Source organism: Passer montanus, unplaced genomic scaffold (assembly GCF_014805655.1).
Source record: "Passer montanus isolate IOZ18808 unplaced genomic scaffold, ASM1480565v1 scaffold24, whole genome shotgun sequence".
In the NCBI taxonomy this organism is placed as follows: Eukaryota; Metazoa; Chordata; class Aves; order Passeriformes; family Passeridae; genus Passer; species Passer montanus.
Window position 1 is genome coordinate 6,182,295 of NW_024367037.1, and position 20,488 is coordinate 6,202,782.

General features: G+C 46.6%; 1 protein-coding gene across 3 annotated transcripts in view; it reads left to right on the plus strand.

Moving 5' to 3' along the window:
• Nucleotides 1–2,267: 2,267 nt before the first annotated feature.
• The window catches only part of RIPOR2 (RHO family interacting cell polarization regulator 2), a 66,790-nt gene continuing 48,569 nt past the window's right edge, over nt 2,268–20,488 (plus strand). Inside the window, exon 1 of one of the 3 annotated variants that reach the window (XM_039710978.1) lies at nt 2,268–2,385. In XM_039710978.1, coding sequence (XP_039566912.1) covers nt 2,325–2,385 — 61 coding nt within the window. In that variant the 5' untranslated portion in view covers nt 2,268–2,324. Of the gene's footprint in view, nt 2,386–17,315; nt 17,520–17,681; nt 17,962–20,488 lie in introns of those variants that run through there. The other 2 variants (XM_039710977.1, XM_039710979.1) reach the window with 2 other exon arrangements.

Here is a 20,488-nt window from a genome sequence, read left to right on the forward strand (position 1 = left end):
GTAGATCTTGCCAGGAAGCTTTAAGACAAGATACACCTTGTGGCTGTCTTTCCTTCAGCACTTCTCCTTTCCCTCACCCCCAGAAGTCATTTCACATGCTGGCCCCACCAGCCTCTGCAAGCTCAGGGGTTCCAGCCCTGACCCTGGGAGGCAGTGCCTGGAGAGGTCCCAGCCTCCTGAGCCAGCATTCCTTCCCTCCAGACTGATGCTTCTCCTCTGCAGCTTTCATGTCTCTTACTATCCCTCTTTTCATACCCCTCTCTCTTCTTGATCCCCTCTTCTTCTCTGCTTCCCCTCATCACCCAATAATGGTGTTTCTCTCTTTTCCTGACTTTCTCCATCTACTCAGAACCATGGCAGGAGGGCCGTACTGAGACATGGGGATGTTTTTGTTGAGTATCATGTAATCAAGAGATGGTCCTTGCCTGAAAAAACCATTTCAAATAAGCAGAGCAAGAAAAAGACTGAGGGAGGATGTCTAGAAAGGAGGAGTGACTTCCCCAAGGCTGTTCAGCAGGGCCAGAAACAAGTTCTCTTCTCTTGCCTGTTGGACCAAGCTGCCATGTCTGTAGTGGTTTGAACAAATGTAATTTTAAAGCAAAGCCAAGTTTGAGGGAGGCCTGTTGGGAATGGAGTTCCTTAAGGAATCTTGCTGCTGTGGCAGAGGAACTACCCAGCAGGCAAACCACAATATCCCACTAAAAACCATTTCTGAGACACTCTTGGCTTCAACCACATCCACCTAGGAAAACACAGCTTCCCAACCCTGGCAAGGCAGCAGCTCAGAGATTGTGCAACCAAGACACCTGATGTGCCAGTGAGGGGGAGGCAGAGCGGCAGGATGCAGCACCACTTTCCGGGACTCTGCATCCAGAGGAAAGCGGTGCCTGAGCTGGGAAGGGTTTTTTCACCTTCCTGTGATGACCAAAGTGCTGCCATAGGATTTGCTACTGGACATGGCCTGGGATGGGGTGAGATCAGGTGCTTCAAATGGACTTGTCCCATCTTTAGTTTAAGTTGTGCAGTGCCTTGCAGACACCCGCTGGGAGAGCTTTAAAAAATCCCAACATAATAACTGGAGAAGAGCTCATTATATCTGTGACTCATCTGCCGGAAGCTGCAGTGAGCAAGGCTGCTGTGCTGGGAGTCTCGCTTCCAAGGGTGTGGTGACACGTGCAATTACTAGACTGAGTAATTGCTGCCCAGTTCAGGTTTGCTGTCATTATATTCTAACTTTTGAGAGCAGAGCTGTGGGGGACTACCTGTGCTAGGCCCCACAGTGGACAGACAGATCCCTGAGTGGACTGCTAAGACAGCAGGGCTATGCAAGGCTCAGATACTACCGAAAGGCCAAATGTGTGGTTTTGGACAAGTTTCGAGTAAATTAGTTTGTAGGTAAGGTCCTCTCAGAAACTGAGACCTGACACAAAGGAGTCAACTTGCTTTATAAAGTTCAAGAAACACAGTGACATGACAGACCAGTATGATGGTGAATTAGTAGTGACAGAGATACTCAAATAATAAGCCCATTGTTGGCAGACAGCAAATTTTACTTTGGTGTTGTTCGGTTGTTCACCTGATCAGGAAGTTCCTTAGGTTTGGTAGTGCACCACAAACTGTGGCTTGGATGAGTGTAACTCTGAGAATCATGTCCCTTCCAAGGCATCTTCCCATGGGACAACTGCCATCACCTATGGTTTCCAACTTGTCCACATGTCCATTGCTATGGGCCACCTCAGCGTGGGTGAGAAAGTGATGTCACTGCCACCATGCTAAAAGAAAAATTAGTTGCATGAACACATGACAGTGAGAGAGCCTGGGGGTTTCCTCCTGTCACACTGTCCCTGGGGTGAAAGGGAGGAGTTGCTCTGCAGTCCAAGCAGGGTGAGTTGTTCTCCGGCTCTACCTCTGCCACCAGAAAACATTCCCATTCATATGCAAAACTTTTAACACCCCGGGCTGACAGGGCTGCTGCTGCTGCTGCTGCTGCTGCTGCTGCTGCTGCTGCTGCTGCTGCTGCTGCTGCGCAGTTACGGCACTCAGCAACAGGACAGGGTGCATTTCAAGCCTGTCCTGCCTCCTCTGCTCTCAAAATCAACTTCTCAGCGGTAAAGGACACCCCACCTCAAAGCTCATCTCAAAGGCTGACTGTAAAAACAGGAGGCGTCACTTCTATGAATGAGATTGTTTTCGTAAGTGCAGATGCGGAAGCTGTTACCACCAAAATATTTAGGAAACTGGTGAAAGGAAACAGTCGAGCTGTAGCACAAGAGCAGGTTCAAGCACTCGGCTCTGGCTGCGCCCTGAGCTGCATCCTTGCCACGATGCAGCACTCCCAAGAAGATTTGACTGTTCTTGGAGAAGAAGATGATTCCTTTGGGGAAGGTAAAGTCATCTTTTATTAAACTAATCCTTCTCCTACTCAGACTAGAGACCTGTTACTAGCCTGGGTGGTATTTCTTGTGTAAATCTGCAGTTGTCTGTGGGTTTCAAGGTCACAGGGTGACCAGACTCTTTTTCTCCTTAGAGAATGGAGAACAAAGGGACCACAGACACAATAAGAATACTTTCACACTGGTTCAGCAGCTTCAAGGAAGTTACTGCAGAGGAAAGCTGGGGGGACACCCAGTGTATTTTCTACAGTGGCTGCACTGTGGAAAGTAGCACATTGGGCTTTCAACACCACAGGTGCAGCTGTCGTTGAAGTGGTAGCAGCTCTTTACAGGGGCTAAGGGTGACTTGCTACTTAAAGTATCTGAGCAGAATTAGCATCCTCCTCATCCTCCTTATCCTCCTCTCCAACTGCCACAACCTGAGATACAAAGCCGGTGTCATAATTTCTTATCCCTAAAGCTGCTTCTGCTGGTGCTTGATTCTGTTGTTTGCATTCTGTACCATCATTTACATGTATGTTGAGTGCTATCAAGTCAAAATAGCAGAAACACAGATAAGAGGGCCCAGAGGAGGAGGAGGAAGAATCTGGCCCACGGTGTTCAATTTCTGCCACTGCTAACTGCTCCCCTTTGCACTTGAGCCAGGGGAGAACTTGCTCATGCAAATCTTCTCCCGGCCCCCAGCCCTCCACAGTTTCTATGGGAGCTGAAGGCACAAAGAGATGCCTGGATCCACTCCAGAGACTGTGAACCTTAAACTCACTTTCAGCACAGCTTCAGCAAGCCTCATTTAAACAAAGCTCAGCTGCGGTTGGTATGGAAAACTTAGCAGTGAATAGTGCCAAATCAAGTTATCTGAGCCCCAGTGAAAGGCATTAGCTCAGAAAAGAAAGCAGTCTCAATGATGTTCTCTCCGTACTCAAATACATTTCTCACGTCTCTATGCCCCCACTTCTCACCCTGTATCCCAGTCTGGGCTCAGAAAGGCAGTGAATTTGCTGACAGGAGAGGTCAGTGCATTTGCATTGTGGAAGGAATCCTGGTAGTCCAGGAAACACCTCATGCCAGTGGGCAAATCAACTGGCATTGAAAGTGCCCCATTGCATTTGCTGCATCCTGCATTCAACACAAGTGGTTGCTGCTTCCCAGGATAATCATGCACATGCTCTGACTTGATATGAACATTTGCAAGTGCTCTGAAGAGCCAGTGGGTTTTTAAGCTTCTTTGCTGTTTTGAAACCTTTAGTCCATGTTCTTAATCAGAAATGTAGAAGGGAAGGAGAGAAATGTGGGCAGGTTAGTCGACATAAATGTTGTGTTATCTGAAGGGAATGATACACCACTTCAAAAATCTGTTCCAGCCTCTCAGCTAAGTTGTTTCTGGCAGGGCTGATCCAGAAACAGCTAGAGGAGGCTCTGCTTTTCAAAGGCAGGAACATTATAAAAACCTCTCCATGACCCTTCTTGGAGCCAGAGGTTGGAATAGATGATCTACTGAGGTCCCACCCCACCTGAAGTATCCTACAAGTCTATGAGTGGGTGATATCCTCCTCAACTCACCTACACATAACTGGGAACAGTTGTATCCCAGCTGCTCTCTCAGACACAGGGATTGTTGGCTCCCAAACCTGCCAGCTGGAGAGCCCAAACAACATAGGCACAGTGCTAGACTTCCCCTTCAGCCCCCTCTCCTCTCTCTTGAAGGGGTTAGCAAGGAAACATTAACTTTTTGGCTGCTATTTCTGGAGTGCTGTTGACCCTGGACAGCCCAGTGCACTCCCTCGATCTGGGTGGGATCCGAGCAGGGAGGAGCAGGGCTCATTTCGGTCACAGGGCAGCCCCCGCCCCGCTCATGCTGCAGGCCAGCCAAAATTTAATTGCAGCCAAAACTTAAGTCGCAGATTTTCAGGCCAGATGGAGGCACTTGTCAGGCACTGAACTCCCAGCTCAGTGCAGACCTCAGCTCTTAGGGCATGACCTATTTTTTATTATTTTCCACATCCACCTTTATTTGAAAAGTGATGATGGCAAATCTCCGTCCACCTTTTTAACTCATCTCAAGGCTTAGCTACCATCACAGTTAAAGACAGCTACATTTTATTTCTTCTCGCACTGATCTGTCTACTTTTTCAGAGTTAGTTTCCCTCCTGTCCAGGAGAGCTAAGATCTCACTATGTTATAAAAATACTTCAATCCTATGGGGAAGAACCAAATTTTGTATGCCCTGTCTAGAAACTGGCATCTTTGATGATTTCTCAGCTGGGTTATGTGTGTAAAGATCTCGTGCAGTACCAAGTCCTATTTCTTACTAGAGTCTGAGTACACTAGCAATACAATTATTTTCTCTAAAATCTAATGATTGCCACTGATTGTACTCCATCTCCTTTAATTTTGTTTATATGCAGTACCAAGTCCTATTTCTTACTGAAGTCTGAGTACAGACTTCAGTATTACTACTATTACAGTAGTAATACAATTATTTTCTCTAAAATCCTAATGATTGCCACTGATTGTACTCCATCTCCTTTAATTTTGTTTATATGACTTCAATATCAGCTCTTCCTTGATGAAGCCAAGACTATTGCCAGGCTATCACATCATTAGTGACACAACATAAACTTACAGCTACCTGTAATTGCTCTGGTGTTTCAAGTTTTCTGAAACATCAACAAGAAGTTCCTAGGATAACTCTTCTCAAAATTACAGTTTTAAATTGTCTTCTGGGAAAGATCAAGGGGGAAATAATTTCCATTGATATATTCTGTAAGATGGCATTGATATTTTCCCACATGCAAACCAAAACATTTGTTGAAAACTTCTGTGTTTTCTTCAGCATAATTCATCATTCCACAATTTTCATTTACTTGTGCTTCAGTAGGCATTGCTTTTCCTTATTATACCTTGAAATTCCAAGTCACAGAGCTGGATGTGACAAAATAGGCTAGAACTATCCTCACAAAAATGCAATAGGTATTCAAATCTTTGAAATGTTCATCCTCAAAGAAACTTTGTTAGCTCTTTCCCTTGTTTTGTAATAACAGTGCCTTGCTGACATGGTGCTCTCTCCTTCAGAGGTTTTGCAGAGATTTTGCAAGTGACTGTGCTTAGGTTCAGTGAAGAACAACTCCCTCTCCTCTGCAGTCTGGTCAGTGTTGAACAGGACACAGCTGTAGTCTGGAAGAGTTTAAAAAATAAATTCTTTTAGCCCTCTGAAAGCACAGATTTAATTTCTTTTAAGCCCTACTCACTCTGTTAACTCAAAGCAAGTGTCTTCAGTTACTTTTACAATTTCATTAGGTCAAAACACCCACTTTGGGGAAAATGCTGTTTAATTTTTAGTGAGGGACCTCAAATCCAGGTCCCTTTCCACAGTGCTTCTCTTTAGCCTCTTGTTCTCTAGTCTATATACACAACCAGGGTTGCCCCATTCAAGGTCCAGAATCCAGCACTTGCCCTTGTTGAACTTCTTACAATTGGTGATTGCCCAGTCCTCTAATTTTTTGGGGTCTTTCTGCAGGGTCTGTCTGCCCTTGAGGGAGTCAACAGCTCCTCTCAGTTTAGTGTTGTTGGCAAACTTGCTTGGTATTCCTTCGAGAATTAGGTCCAAATATCCTTCGAGAATTAGGTCCAAATATTTTATTAGCACAGGAAAAGTAGAAATTAAGCTGTGATTTACTGCAGATCTTTTCGTGCAGCTGCTCTACACTGACCTCTCTCACACCTCAACTTCCCACTTCCTGTACATGCCCTCTGGTTGTACATGGGGTAAACTTTGTTAGCACTGACCACCCTATCAAAACTGAGAATGCACAGGAAGAATAGAAATTAAGCCGTGATTTATTGCAGATCTTTTCATGCAGCTGCTCTACACTGACCTCTCCTCACACCTCAACTTCCCACTTCCTGTACATGCCCTCTGGTTGTACATGGGGTAAACATAATCTCCCTCTCAGATCAAAGCCCACACAAAATCCCATCAATGTTTCCAAAGAATGGGGTAAGGGAAACCAGTGCCGTCTTTTTCATTGCATTTCATTGCATTAAGTGTGTGCTCCAGTTCAGTAGACCAGAGCCCCATTTTAGATGGTGCACTGCACAGATTCAGAGTCCCAAGGCCCTTTCCTTGCCCAGGACTGACATGCTCCTTTTGGCATACGGATATATTCCAGCACCGCTGTCCATCAAGGCTCCTGTGAGAACATGTTGTAACTGCATCAAATCTTTAAGGTATGCTTCAAAAATGCACCAGATGCCTTTGCATCCTTGTAAAGCCTGTCTGTATATTATGAGAGAGAAAAGAGATTTAGTTCTGGGGTTTGGGACCAGCTCTGAGGCTTAGCTGAAATGTAAGGTAGCTGCTGTACATGGTTATGTGCAGTGCCTGCACATGGTGAGGTTAGAGATGTCAGAAAAAACTGAGGATAAAGCCTTGGATGTTCACTTGTGGTTGAGACTCTTTATTTAGCAACAATTCAGATTAAGCAATTTTTCTCTTTCCGTGAAGCAATACTCGCTTTTCTCGGACATACAACTGCAGTGACTTGTCAAATGTCACACGGGGCCATCCATGTCACAGCTTGTCTGTGACCTATGGCACCAGGTTTCTTTCCATGCTGTATCTAGCCCTGCTTTGGTGAGACCCCTCAGGTATGATCCCTCCCCACAGAGTACATCAAAGTGGTGTAACTTTAAGAGAATTGTGTTTTCTAAGGATACTCACGTGTTCATATCAGTATGATATCATATCATATCGGTATTCCAGCAGGTTCCTCAGAGATACACAGAGATACTCGTTTTCCTATGTTTTCACCCCATAGAGTTTGACATGGCTACTTTTTATCCAGCATACCAGTTCCCAATACTTCAGGAGGCTGTTGTAAGGATGAAATGTATCAAGCATGGGAACTTCTCCTTCCTGACTGCTGGGAGACTGCACATCAGTGTCCTGAAAACATTTGCAGGTCCCACCGACCCTACTTGTCCTTTTGGCTTATCTCACACTCCTGGAGAAAGTGAGTGCTGTACTCCCTGCAGCCCAGAGGATGAGAAGTCCCATCACCAAGGCAACAGTGTCTGCTTCATCCAGATAGATGATTGTAGGGAGATATTTGGCCTATAAACTCAGATTGAAGCACCTTCCTGCAAGAGCATGATCAGACCTATTTAACATGCAGGACAAGGATGGCAAGGAAAGAAGGGTGCTGTCTTATGGAGCATTTTTGTTATTCCTGTTTACACTAAATGCTCCACTCACCTGCTTCTCGCAGCTGCTTCGTTCTGGTTGTGGTCCATGGGTAGACTCGGAGTTATGCAGACGGGGGAGAGAGCTTTTTGTGGTCAGAGGAGTCAGTGTGAGACGCCCATCCCCACCCCAGGCGCCCCCACACTGACCCACCCGCAGTGCTCTGGAACTTCCAGCTGTCATGGGCAGCTGGAGCGTTATTTTTAACAGGGCATTGCACTCCATATATGAAGCAAAAAAGTTTGAGCCCATGAGGCCCAAATAAATTTTAAAAAATTTTAAAAAAGGATTGAAATGAGAGACACTTTCTGCTTTGTTCTCTCCCTGTTTTTTAATTAAAGACCTTTGATCTTTTTGGTGCTTCCTTCTCTGTTTCAGGAAGTCAGCTTTTTTTGTTCATATCTGTTGATGATATTTCTAGATCACCAATAATAACAACATTGAGGGGAAAATCCAGGTCAAATAAACAAGTGGCATTTAACCAGCCCTCAGAGAAAAGAGGAAGGTATGTACAAGCCAGACAGAAACCACTGATCAGGTGTGCTTGGGGCGCCTTCTAAGCTTGCAAAACAAGTGTCACACCAAAGGCTGCTGCAAAGTTGCCTTTCTTTTCACACATTTTTCCCCTCCTTGTTTTACACAGCATCTTTACGAAGTTCCAAGAAACACGAGCTTTTTGTCACTCAGTGACAAAAATTCACAAAATAAATTCACAAAATAAATGTGTCTTGGCTAATGTGAGTGGGTGGCGTAAACAACTTCACCCCTTTAATAATTCGAGGCACAGCTCAGCCGCCTGTGAAATGAGCTTCCGCCTGCCTGGATGCTGAACCAAAGCCTTGTGGTTGGTGCACCATGGGTGTGACAGGCACAAAACAACCGGGTCAGGAAGTGCAGAGTTAAAAGGCGAGGAGTGAAAACAGTCTGTGTGTATGAATGAGGCGGGGAGAGAGAGGGAGAGAGTAGTCAAGCACTTGACAATGTCACAGAGGCCCTAAAAAGCTGATGGTGGGAAGATTTCCCAATAGCAGGATTTCTCCTATGTCTCAGCATTGCTTGTGGGGGTGAGGGGTGTTGTCAGGCCACACAGAATTTTAAGCAGTGTGTTGTTGATCTGGCATCCAGGAGCAGGGAAATGGTTTGAAGCAGGGGTTTATGCTGTGAATGAGTCCCTGATATTACTGTGTCTTTGGCAACTGGAAAACAGGTAAAGAAAAAGTACTATGGAAATCCTGAGGATAGAAGGCTTCAATATGAATAACTTTATGGGGGCTCACACTGGCTTACTGTGGTTTAATTGCAGGTAGTCTGGGAGATGGAAAGTTCAGAGATGCAGAGCTTGGAAATGATACATTGAGTTCTAATAGTTGATAAAAAGTTGGAAGACAAGAAGCGAAGTAGAAAGATATGAAGCCATGGAGAGTGAGAAACTAAACTGGTATTTTGGGGAAGAGTCCACTGTGACCAGCTCTTGCCTGAACAGATAAACACAGTGGATAAACACATCTGGATGCACCCAAATTGGGGCAGTTTGAATGACCTCTATTCCAGCCTTCTTTGAGATTTAGTGTTCTAGCTCCTCAAACTGGTTACCTTATGTTCCTCTTAGTCAATAGTGAGTGTGTTCGAGAAGGAGGGAGGGCAAAGATGGGATGGAAACAAGAAGCCCCTCCAGGGCATGGAAATTGGGCTTTTTTGCTGACCATGGCAGTCCCCTGGTGCTAGCCTGGCAGCAGTGGGGACAAGTGTAGCTGATGCCTGTCAGGGTCCACAGCCCAGCATTCCCACCCACAGGGCAACAGGAGGCAGATCCACTCAGGTGTGGGGTACACTCATCTTTGTGACTGCAGGTTCAATGAGGAAGCCCTGCAGCAGCTGCTTACCATTAGAGTGATATTTACTTGAGCTTGCCCTCTAACCAGGATCCAGTAACTAAGGTAATGGGTTAGGTTTCCCCAGTGCAAAGTGATGCTTTTAGTTATGCCCCACTGAGAAAGTGATATTTACTTGAGCTTTCCCTCTGACCACGATCAGTAACTAAGGTAATGCCCACACAGGCCTGGGTTAGGTTTCCCCAGTGCAAAGTGATGCTTTTAGTTATGCCCCACTGAGAAAACTGCCTGCACTTGGCGCTGCTCTGTTGCACCGTGGTGGGGGAGCTCAGCACCCAGGCTGCTCCTGCAGCATCACTAACCAGAACCTGCCCTGGATTTACTGCCCATGTCGTGGCATTGTGTGAGCCTGCCTACTACAGCAGTGCACACAAGGGCTTGCAAAAGCTCCCCTTTCATCACACCAGGCTATTCCCCAGGCCAGCCCTGCCTTCCTGCCCTCCCTGTGCCCAGGGGAAGTGACCTGCAATGATGAGCTTTTGTGCAACTGATCCTCTCAGCTCTTCATGCTGTGTAACAGCAGAGTGAAAAGCCCCCAACTCTCCTCACTCCCTGAGGAGTGCACCTATGGTTCAGGTATGGCAACAGCCAAGCAGTATCCAGGAGGTTCCCTGGAGAAGTGTCACAGTCACCTATGGCAGAAGAGAGAGGGACAGCCTCTCTGAGGGGCTTGGCAGGACTGCTAAAAGCTCTGTGAATATATTCAATAACATAGTCATTAAATTTTCAAGGACTCCTGCAGGACCTCAGGGAGATGAGCTTATAAAATCTCACACATGAGCCCCACGGCTTTCTCAAATTTGTGATTAAGATCCCAGTGGCTAACAAGGCTGGCCAGCATTCAGGCTCCATGGCATAACTGGAGCTTTGCTCACATCCTTCTCATTTCATGGTAGCTCAGAGCAGTGGAAGAGCTCTGTTGTGAAGGTGGATATTGTCTATAAGGCACCGTGCTCTTTTTAGCAGTTGGTTGTGACTGTGTAGAAGTGCAGTTTGCCAGCTGAGAGCTCCTGTAAGTTTTTGAGTCCTGCTCACTGCCTTCACTCTGAACTAACAGATTTCCTTTTCTTGAGGGTCTTGGAGGAGAGAGATACTTTATAGATGTAGATAGATTTGAAACTAGATAGCATCTCTGAGATCCTCCTCCAAACACATGCAAGGAGTGCCACATAGCAATCCCAGCACACACTTAGCAAGTGAGGCTCTTTTGAGAGGGGTGGGAATGTTGAAAAGAATCCATACAAAAATATTCTCAAAGAAAAGAAAGCCACAGGAGGAGCAGAGCACTCCAGCACTGCTGAGCTCAGCTGTGGAGTTGGATGTCGGTGGCTTTTTTTTTCTAATTTCTCCATTGAAACTCAGGCAGCTCTGGAAGTCCTGATGTGCTCTGCCTCTTCTGTCACTCTGGGGAGCTTCCTGCCCACTCTATTCCTGATGCCTGTTGTGAGCCAAGGAAGAGTTAGCTTAATCAGCAACACCAGCCTCTGAGTACTGCCAAGTTGTTGTCATTAATCACTTCAAAAATCACTGCACTGAAAATAGTACACAGGGTCAGATGTTCAAAAACTGGCATGGTTTCACTGGTGTCATTTAACCTCAGCCACAAAGCCAGAACACACCCCTAAAGAAACACTTCTTATTTGCTTTACGTATTATTTATGAATTTTAAATCCACTCACACAAAGCTTCTCTTCACCTTTCCTAGAGGAAATAACTGCTATGAATGGTCAATCACCTCCAGGTGAAGGCAGGCTGGACCAACAAAGAACATGTATCCCCCCAAGAGATGCCTGGGGATACTGGTCTGAGGGTTTGGTGGGAGCTTTTCTGTGCTACAGACCACCCTCTCTCCCTTGGAATCTCAGTCCAAATATTTGGCAGATGCACTTGGGGCTCATTACATTACAGAGGCAGCATGTTCATTGCGCTCCCCCGAATGGCATTTTGTGTGTGCTGCACTTGTTTTGTATTTGCTATATTTAAGCCACAGAAATATGCGCTGGGGAGGAAAAGAGGGAAGTGGTGGTATCTTGGAGGCAGGGAAGAAATGAAAATAATTTCTCAAAGCTGCAGTCCTCTGTACAGAGTTTTGGCTCACAAAAAGGAAAGAGGAGCATGGTCTCTGCACCAAGGACCTCAACAGGTCACCCATACTGCAGTTTATCTGGGAATGATTACAAGGCAGCTCTGGTGCTACACTAACGTAACTAAGGATGGAAATTGCTTGAACCTTTGCACCTGAGGACTCCTTCTGGGTTTCTGTTATGAAACTGCCCTGTTACGGACATGCAGGAAGACAGGTGTGCAGCACTGCAGAATCCATACATGGAACCAGACTTTTAATGTCTGGCATTATTTGTTCCTTTGCTTCCTGCTTCCACCCCAGCCTTTGCAGCCTTCTTCTACCTGACCATCATTTTCCTCAGACCATGTTCATCATCCCTGCAGCTCCTCCCCTTCTTGCCATGAACTGTGGGGCTCACAGAGCAGCAGGAAGGCAGGGCCTGTCTCTATGCTGCTGCTGGGGGTTGCAGCAAGGCAGGCCAAAGTCCTGGATGCTCCTGACTTGCTATTTCAGTCATGGATTGAGGACACCTTTGATGTTTGCTAACATGTCCTATAGTGTCTTGCCCCATATAACATAATATTTTATGATCCATGGTCGTCCTTCCAGGCCAGTTGTCTGCTTCATGTCATGGGATGGACATGAACCAGAGTGTGCTTGTGTATGTATAAAGAAAGGTTTTCTCCTCCTCTGTGTTTTAGAGCTTGCCCAATGCAGGTGAGGGTGCAAGGGGAGTATGGAGGTGAACATGGGCGGGGGTCACATTTTAACTGTAGTCCTGATGTCAGCAACAAATTTCAGCAGCAGGCATTACTGCTGGATAATATGGGAAGAGATGGGCACAGTCCCTAACAGAACCCCCAAAGAGATTCAGAATGTCAGCCTGCTGTCAGTATGGATGGTGAAGGTTGTGGAAGGGAGACTGCCCTGGGCATTTGAGAGCCAAGAAACAAGTAAGAGGCAAGAGATTACCCAATGATCCAAGAGGATTCCAGCAAGGAAGCTAGGGACATATTGACTTTCTGTCTACAAAGCTGAAACTGTTCCTGAAAATGGTCTAACAGGGTCTTCTTGATCTTAAGCATACTGGTTGTACTGGGACAGGTAGCCCTGGGAAGGAATCTCACATGCTGCAGACCCATGGAAAACAATGTGTTCCACTGCCTGCATCCCTCTGGGCAAGTTGGTTTCATGGATGTCCAGCAGCAGGACTTCAAGCCAGCCCATTACCAGCAGCATGGATGACACTGTCCTGCAGTCATGCTCCCCAAAAGCAGGCTGTTAGTGCCATACCTGTCTCTCCAAGTTTCTAATCCCTCCTATAGTAGCTTTGATCATCTCAGTGTAGCTGACTTCCAGCTGTCCAGCAAAGCAAAAATTAGTTTACAGCAGTTTTTCAAGCGCCTTAACTAGAAAACAAGGAATGATTTTCAAAAACAAGAGACAGGGGAAAAATAAGGATAGAGCTGCAGTACTAGACACGCCATCCACACACTTGGTGTGCACATAAAAGCAGCTCAGCCAGCCCTGGTTGCTAAGCAGTCTGAGAAACTGGAATGTGCTGCTCCCTCCAACCCTGCATGAACATTGCCACGCAAAACCTGCCCAGAAGAGGCATCAGTGCTGATTTTGAAACAGGTTCTGGGGGAAAAAAATGGAGTTGTTGACTCCTTTGTGCTGCTCTCCCAAGTTATATACGTGAGGATAGGTAGGGTGTATGCTTGTGCATACACCTCTCAAACATCAAATGCTGCCAGATGTCACAGGCCATTGTGGGAAGTGTTCTTGATCTGAAGGCAGCTATCTCAGACCACCACAAATGCAGCCAGGTGGAACAAAGAACAGATAAAAGAAGGATTACCTAGGGAAAGTGTTATCTCTGTGGTACATCAAAGCTAAAGGTGATTCCCCTTTCTGTCCCTGGCCCTCTCTCTCTGTATCCATAGCTGTTCCTTGACATACCAAGTGTGTCCTGACCACCGTGCCACAGGACACAACCACTGCATTATGCTTTGGTCATTCCCAAAGATCCAGCTGTGCTGAGCATCTGGCCAGAAGTCCCAAAAGGGATTTGTTCCTGAATCACTGCAGAAGATCAGCACTAGCCTTTCCCTACAAAGTGCCCCAGAGCAGCAAGTGGAAAGACTTGCAAAAGCACCATCATGAGAAATGAGGAACTTGAGGGTGGAGCAGCAACATAGTGATGGGAAGTAAAAGGGGGGAAATGATTGCACAGTGGTTAGAGGAGAGAAAAACAAGTGGCTATCAAACTCTTCTGGAAAGAGAGCAAGAAGTGCTACAGGATGACAATGAATGTGCAACAAACTGGACAGAAAAGCTATAAGTGCAGGAATGGAGTCAATCCAAAGAGCAGCATGGGCAGGGTGAAGTAAGAGAATTGTGGCTACACTTTAATATGTATAGTTGGAAAGAGTAATGGCAAACTTGCATACAGTCAGAATGTTAAAGCTCACATCTTGCCCAGATTGCTCATAGCAGGGGTCAGGATCTTGTCTTTTACCTCCCCACAAAAGCTTTCCCAAGTGATGGTTCCAGCACCTGCCACATTCCCCACTCTCAAATATGGTCATTTACCCATATTTTTGGACCAAGATCCTCAAGAGCAGTCAGGTTTGCACCTTGTGCTCCCACAAAAGACTTTCCAGGGTGTGATACCTGCTGGAGATGTCCTGTGGGATGTCCATCGTCCATTAGCAATGTGTGCCTTGTGCATCCCTTCTGAGCATGGGAGTTACACAGAAACACAGCAAAGACAAGTTACATCAAGAAAAACAGGTGTAAATTATCTTCCTTAAAGGCTAGGGCAGGGCCGATCTACCTCAGACATCCAGAGCTCAAAGCTGTGGTCTGCCCAACCACCACCCCACATCCTTTGGCCTCTTGCTGCTCTGAACATGCTAACAAGAGACCTCCATGCAAATTGCTGTCTGCAGGGCCTGCCGAGGATTGCCACCCACCACCAGTCCTTGCTTTCAGGTGAATGAAGTCACCCAGGCCTAAGTCTTTGTATCTGCATAACAGACACACATCCTCACAGCAAGCAGGGAAATTTCAACAATATCCCACTTTTTCTGGGTGGGTGGGGTGGTCCACACAGAGCCCTCTGGCACAGTATCTTATGCAGAAGAGAGAGTTTCCCCTGGACCTCCGTCCAGACTACTGGGTCATGCTCCCCCTTTCCAGGTTTGCTAGTCTGCAATGGACCTGAAAGCCTCCTGCTCTTCTGATTCAGGAGATTCAGTGGGCTGGAGTCTGGGCCGCAATAGGAAAAGTGAAGTACTTCTCAATATATCCACCCCGAAGAAGGATGTGTAACTGATGCATATCAGCCAGAAAATCCTGCTCAGCCCTTTCAAGAAGCTTTCCAAGTGCCTGGGAGGAGCAGAGCATTTAGGTATTCTCAGACTATAATCTCCTTTGATAATCCTGATTTACTCTTTGGCCTGGAAGCAAAGGCTAATAGAAAGCAAAGTGCTTCAGCAAAGCTCAGCAGGTAATTCAGTAGCTCTGGTTTTGTTGTCTCAAGTATAATGTGGGGTTACCAGTGCTGAGAATTAATGTTTGTGAAGGTGCACTGGAGCTGTCTCAGAGACAGAAGTAGACCATAATTGTCAATTACTGCTTTGAAAAGGTCACTGTTTTCTGAAGACAAAGCTAAAATCAGTTGTTGTCACTTAGAATTTCACTGGGGACATTCATGATGACCTATTTTTAACATAACAGAAGATTACGCTGCAATACCGTGAATAATTTATAGGCATAGTAGCATGATCACAGCCACAATACAATGGCAGCTTCAGTTCCTGTCTGATGATGGAGGGAGACAGAGCTCTCTGGCAATTTCCACTGAATTAGCAAAACAAGACACACGTGGAATGACTGTCCCAGCCTTTCAAAAGCATGTGTGTCAGGATGAATACATGTCCAGAAGGACTAAGTGGGGCAAAGATTTTATCTAGAGCATCCATAAACCTACTCAGTCTGCCAGCTGTTTCAACAAGCACTGGGGGCAGAGAAGTGGGAGTGTGTGTAGGGTTTGGTGTGATGGGGAGAAGGAGAGTAGCCTTCTGCATTTGCTATGCTAAACTATATTGAGAAACAGCTCATACATCCCTATCACATGTATTTGCATAGGATAGAGGATATTTCCTTGAAAGAGGAGGCTGCAATATGAATGAGGTAATTTGCATCTGCAACCTTAAGTTCAAAAAATCTCCTGCAAGATAAGATCACAATGGCCAGAGGGAACTGGTAACAATTGACCAGAAGTGTAGGAGGCTCCAGGTTGAAGTAAGATGTTGCAATTAGTCTAGGGCACTGAAAACCTTTAACAGATAACCAGGCTTCCACAGTGAGAGCTGCCACCCCCTAAAAGGCTGAAATGGACTCAAACACATATTAAGTGTGCATGATGAGACATTTATAGCTTTCAGCGTTGCCACAAATATTTCCTCTCCTCTTTCCCTGGCATTCCATAGCCCAAAGTGCACAGCTGCTTTTTCCAGAAAGCGATTCCTCCGCCTTTGCCTCAGAGTTCACATCCTGTGTGACACAGGGGGAATAGTTGATTCAGTCAGAGATGTAGAAAGGTCACCCTTAAAATTTTGCCTTGGAGCTATGGCAGTGACACTGTGTTGGCAACAGCTCCTACACTTTTTCTAGTGGAGAAATGGGTGCCTCTGGAAATACCACAGCCATGATTGCTGTAGAGCCCATCAGAAACCTTGGAAACAGCCTCTAGGTCCCAGAGGTCCACACACCAGTGTGAAGAGCATGCTTCTCTGCTTTTACTGAATCTGGAGTAATTTTGTCTCATTTCTACTTTCTAAGGCTACAGGGTTTATTTTCAGCATACAATAGAAATAACTCATATTCATTATTCCTGCTGAAAATTACTTAGGATGATAGGTCATCTGGAATTGGCAGCTGGGATTTTTTATTCAAGGATAGTTTTGGGGATTGTTTTACATGCACAATGTTCCGCAAAACCTAGCTCTGTCTTCTTTGTCATTTGCTTAACTTCTTCATACAATATTACCCTCTGTGTGACAGGTCAGTGTACTCAATGAAAACATTTGCGTTCAAAGTGGTGAGTCTACCTATCCTGACCCAAACGGGGAAAGATAGAGGGATATGGGGAGGGTTTCAGCATTGACTTCTCAAGCATCCTTCCAAATTGTGTCTATTCACCAACCCCACAGATTTGCCAGGGATTCCCTCTGCCCCTCACTCCCTCTCCCCCCTCCCCCAAAAAAGAACCACTTGCAGCTGTTTGAGAGGCACAAGGGAGAGCTTGTTTGAAGGATCCTACAACAGCTTTAAATGCTGGCAGAGGAACAGCAAATAATATAGAAAATACAACGTGTGTTTGGTACTTCTGTTGGCTGATGTAAAGTCCAGTATTAAAAAAAGTCACAGAAGAGAAATGAAGAAGTCCTAAGGGTAGCAACAAATAGATGCAAAATCCATATCTCTCTAGAAAGATATATTGATAGTAAATAGGTTTTGGGAGGGACACTAAATTTGAAGAAAATACCTCACAGTCTCTGGGAAAATATAGCCTTTTTCTTCTGTTGGGGCAACAGAAAAGATGCTTAAAGGAAGAAACTCAAGGTCCATTCATTGCAATGTTCTTTCATTTATATTCGCCTTTAACTGCTGCCTTCAGCCCGCCCAATATCCAAATTTAGAGCTTTCATACACACTCCCGAAGGCAACGGAGGCTGCAGCGAGTGGTCCGCCGGCCGCGGGGAGGACAGTCGGCGGCAGCCCGTTCCCTGCCCCGTTCCAGGCGGGAAGGGTCAGAGGGATTTTGCAGATGTTCCGCCTTTGGGACAAACGGCCTGGGGGGCCAGACGCATCGAATGAAAAAACGGAGGAGCCGCACCGCCGCCTCTCCCAGAAAGGTACGGGGGCACGGGCAGCGCCGGCCCCGCCGCATCCCGCGGGGCCGAGCCGGGGGCTCCGCAGCCGCGCACTGCCCGCGGGGTGGGGGCGGCGGCGGCCGCGCAGCAGCACCAGCACCGCCCCCTCCTCCGCCCCCGCCTGCCTCCCGCAGCTCCGCAAGGAAAAGCCGGCAGCGGCTTCGCTCGCTGCCAGAGCGGCGGTGCGCGGCGACGGGAGGAGAGCTGTCCTCGCCTCTCTTCATTTTAAATTTTTTAATTTCGTTTTAAAACTTTAATTTTATCCTTTTTTTTTTAATTATTACTCGCTGTTTATTAGTTTTCCAGCTGCGGGCGCTGCCGCCCGGGATGGGGCACCGCGGTGCCCGAGCAGCGCTGGGTGGCGGCGGGCGAGCGGCGTCCCGGAGCGGGCTGTGAGCCGCAGCAGCACCGCCGGCAGCAACAGGTACCGGCCGGGCTCCCGGAGGGGCGCGGGGCCGAGCCCGCGGGGGAAGGAAGGAAGCAAGGAAGGAAGGAAAGAAAGAAAGGGGCGCTGCCGAGCGGGGACGTGGCCGAGCGCAGCTCCGGGGCTGCGGGGCTGGAGAGCCGCGCTCACAGGAGCGGGTCCTGACCCCGCTTCTCTGCCGGCGGCAGCAAGGTTTTGAGAAGGGCAAAGGTGCTCTTTTGTGGCGTCCCGGGCATGGTTTTAGGCTGTGATTGTGGAGAAAATCTTGAACGTGGGTGTTCGTGAAACACCGACGAAACTGGCTTAATATTTTCTCACGGAGCGTGGAAGTGCTTAGCCCTGTTTCCATAAAAGAGTCTCGGCGTTTTCTTAGGTCTTGTCTTTCTATTTCCAGTGGGCTTTATGGTATTACTGCTTAGAGGAGAGCTTAGACCCTCTTAAGTTCCCTTTACAGTCCTCTGGCTCGTTCCCAAGGACTGATGCAAACCCATTACACACTGGCATTGCTCTTCAGTTTACCTTTGAATGCCCTGGTTACAAAAGGTCACCCTAATCCTGTGACTGGTTTCTATTGCTGTGTTAGCCGAGCATTTTGCTGTCTCTCATTTAAAATTTCAAAACGCTTTCTGGAAACTGTGTGCTTGTGGCCATGCTGCTTTTGCACCCTTTCATCCCTCTCTCTGGGAAGAGCTGAGTGTATTCCCAGTGTAATTTCAGCATTCATTAATCTGGCCATGCATTCAGCCACGCTCATTTTAATTACCGTGTTTGAGCTGCTGTCACGCAGCTGGAGCCCGGGGCAGGGAACACGCTCCTAAACAGAAACATCATCTTCTCCGGTGGTTAATTAGGTTTCACAAGTATCCCTCTCCTGCATAAACAAAAGCAGGAGCATACCCAAACAGAGAGCTTAAGGAAGGAGACAGGAGGAAGGTGTATTTCCTGAAAGATTCCTGTGCTGGTTGCCCAGCTGTCTTGGAGATCACACAGTGGGAAGAGACACATCGTGATGCGGTTTGTGTGGCCAGACTCCGAAAGGTATCCACTGGGATGGGTTGAGAGCCCTGCTTTGTAGCCATAATGAGCAAATGTGACAGATTGTTCCATGTTTAAATGAGTGTGGGTGGGTATATATGTTGCACAGTGGGAGTCTGAAGGAAGCAAAGTTTATCTTTTTTCCCAGAAATCCAGCGTTTTCTAAGCTAGTAACTGAAGATTAGGACAGTCACTTAAGATGGTGTCTTTGCTGCTTGCAAGTGCAGATAAGCGCTTGTGCAAAGTGAACTTTGACAATCCCAGCATCCATAACCTGATGCTGGTTTGACTTTTGGCATCCAAGCTGCATTTCCTTGATAAAGCATGGGCTTTAGGGATTTTCTTTGTTTTGTTTTATTTTTAAAAAGCAACATGTTGAATTTCTTTCCAGGATCCTGCATAAGAAACAGAGCACTTAGCATTGGTATGTTGCTACTTCTCTCGAGAATGATAGTACAGTTACACCTTAGAGGTTTTTCTGATGCAGAATTAATATTTCTTAAATGCTTGGGAACATGTAAGTGGAAAAGTGTGTTGTTTGTGAAGGAGCATCTGTAAGTGAAAAAGGTGCTTTTCTTCCCTTGTGCTCTCAAGGCACATGACCATTTTATTCACCTGTGTCACAGAACAAACACTTGGGCTAAGAGTGGTACAAAGCATGGCCTCAAAGCTCACAGTGGCATGCTTACATGCCATGCAGGGTTACCTTTTGCTCTTTGATATTTTTAAACCTCAACAGGCAGAAAGGTAACTTCTGCACAAAGTGCACTGCTGGAAAAGGTCTGGGGAAGCCGCCTTGCTTTCCTGCTGGGAGAAGTGGGAGTGAGAGCTATAAGCAGCATCGGCTTTTTCCAAAAAAGGGATGGCTGGTTTGACACTTTTTTTTTCCTGATGCTATACATGTGGCAGTGACAAGCTGCTCTCAGGCAACCCACTTAACTGGGGTAGTTTTCATCAGGCAAGCTAGGCTGCAAGCAGCTGGGAGATAGACAGCTTGTGTCTGTGGCCATTCAGCCTGCACAGAGCATCAGCTGAAAGCAGTCTGGGAAGGAAGTGAGGACAGCAATGCCTGAACACACGCTCCTGGCACGGGCTTATTAGAGAGGGCTGAGATGTGAGTTATTATCAGATAGGGGCCTGTCACATCACTTTGAAGCTGTGTGGTTCCTGGATGACTCCATTAACAAAATGGGAGGAGGGGAAAAATAGTTATTTTCTCACTTAGCAGGAGATTGGAGGTCATTGTTTTGTTCACTCAGCTTACAGTGCCTGCTGATTTTCTGAAAGGGAGGTTGCTAAAGAAGTTTCTTAGTAAGAGATTTTCAAAATTAATCAGGAAGAACGCACACTGAATTTTTTTTTTCCCCTCCATTAGTTTTGCACTGATTGTTGCATTGACTCCAATATGTGCTTGCCCTTTCAGGAGGCAGAGAGAAAGAACTGGGCCCACTTGGAATTTAAAGTCAAATGTGAAGTCTTTTGAGAGCAGAAG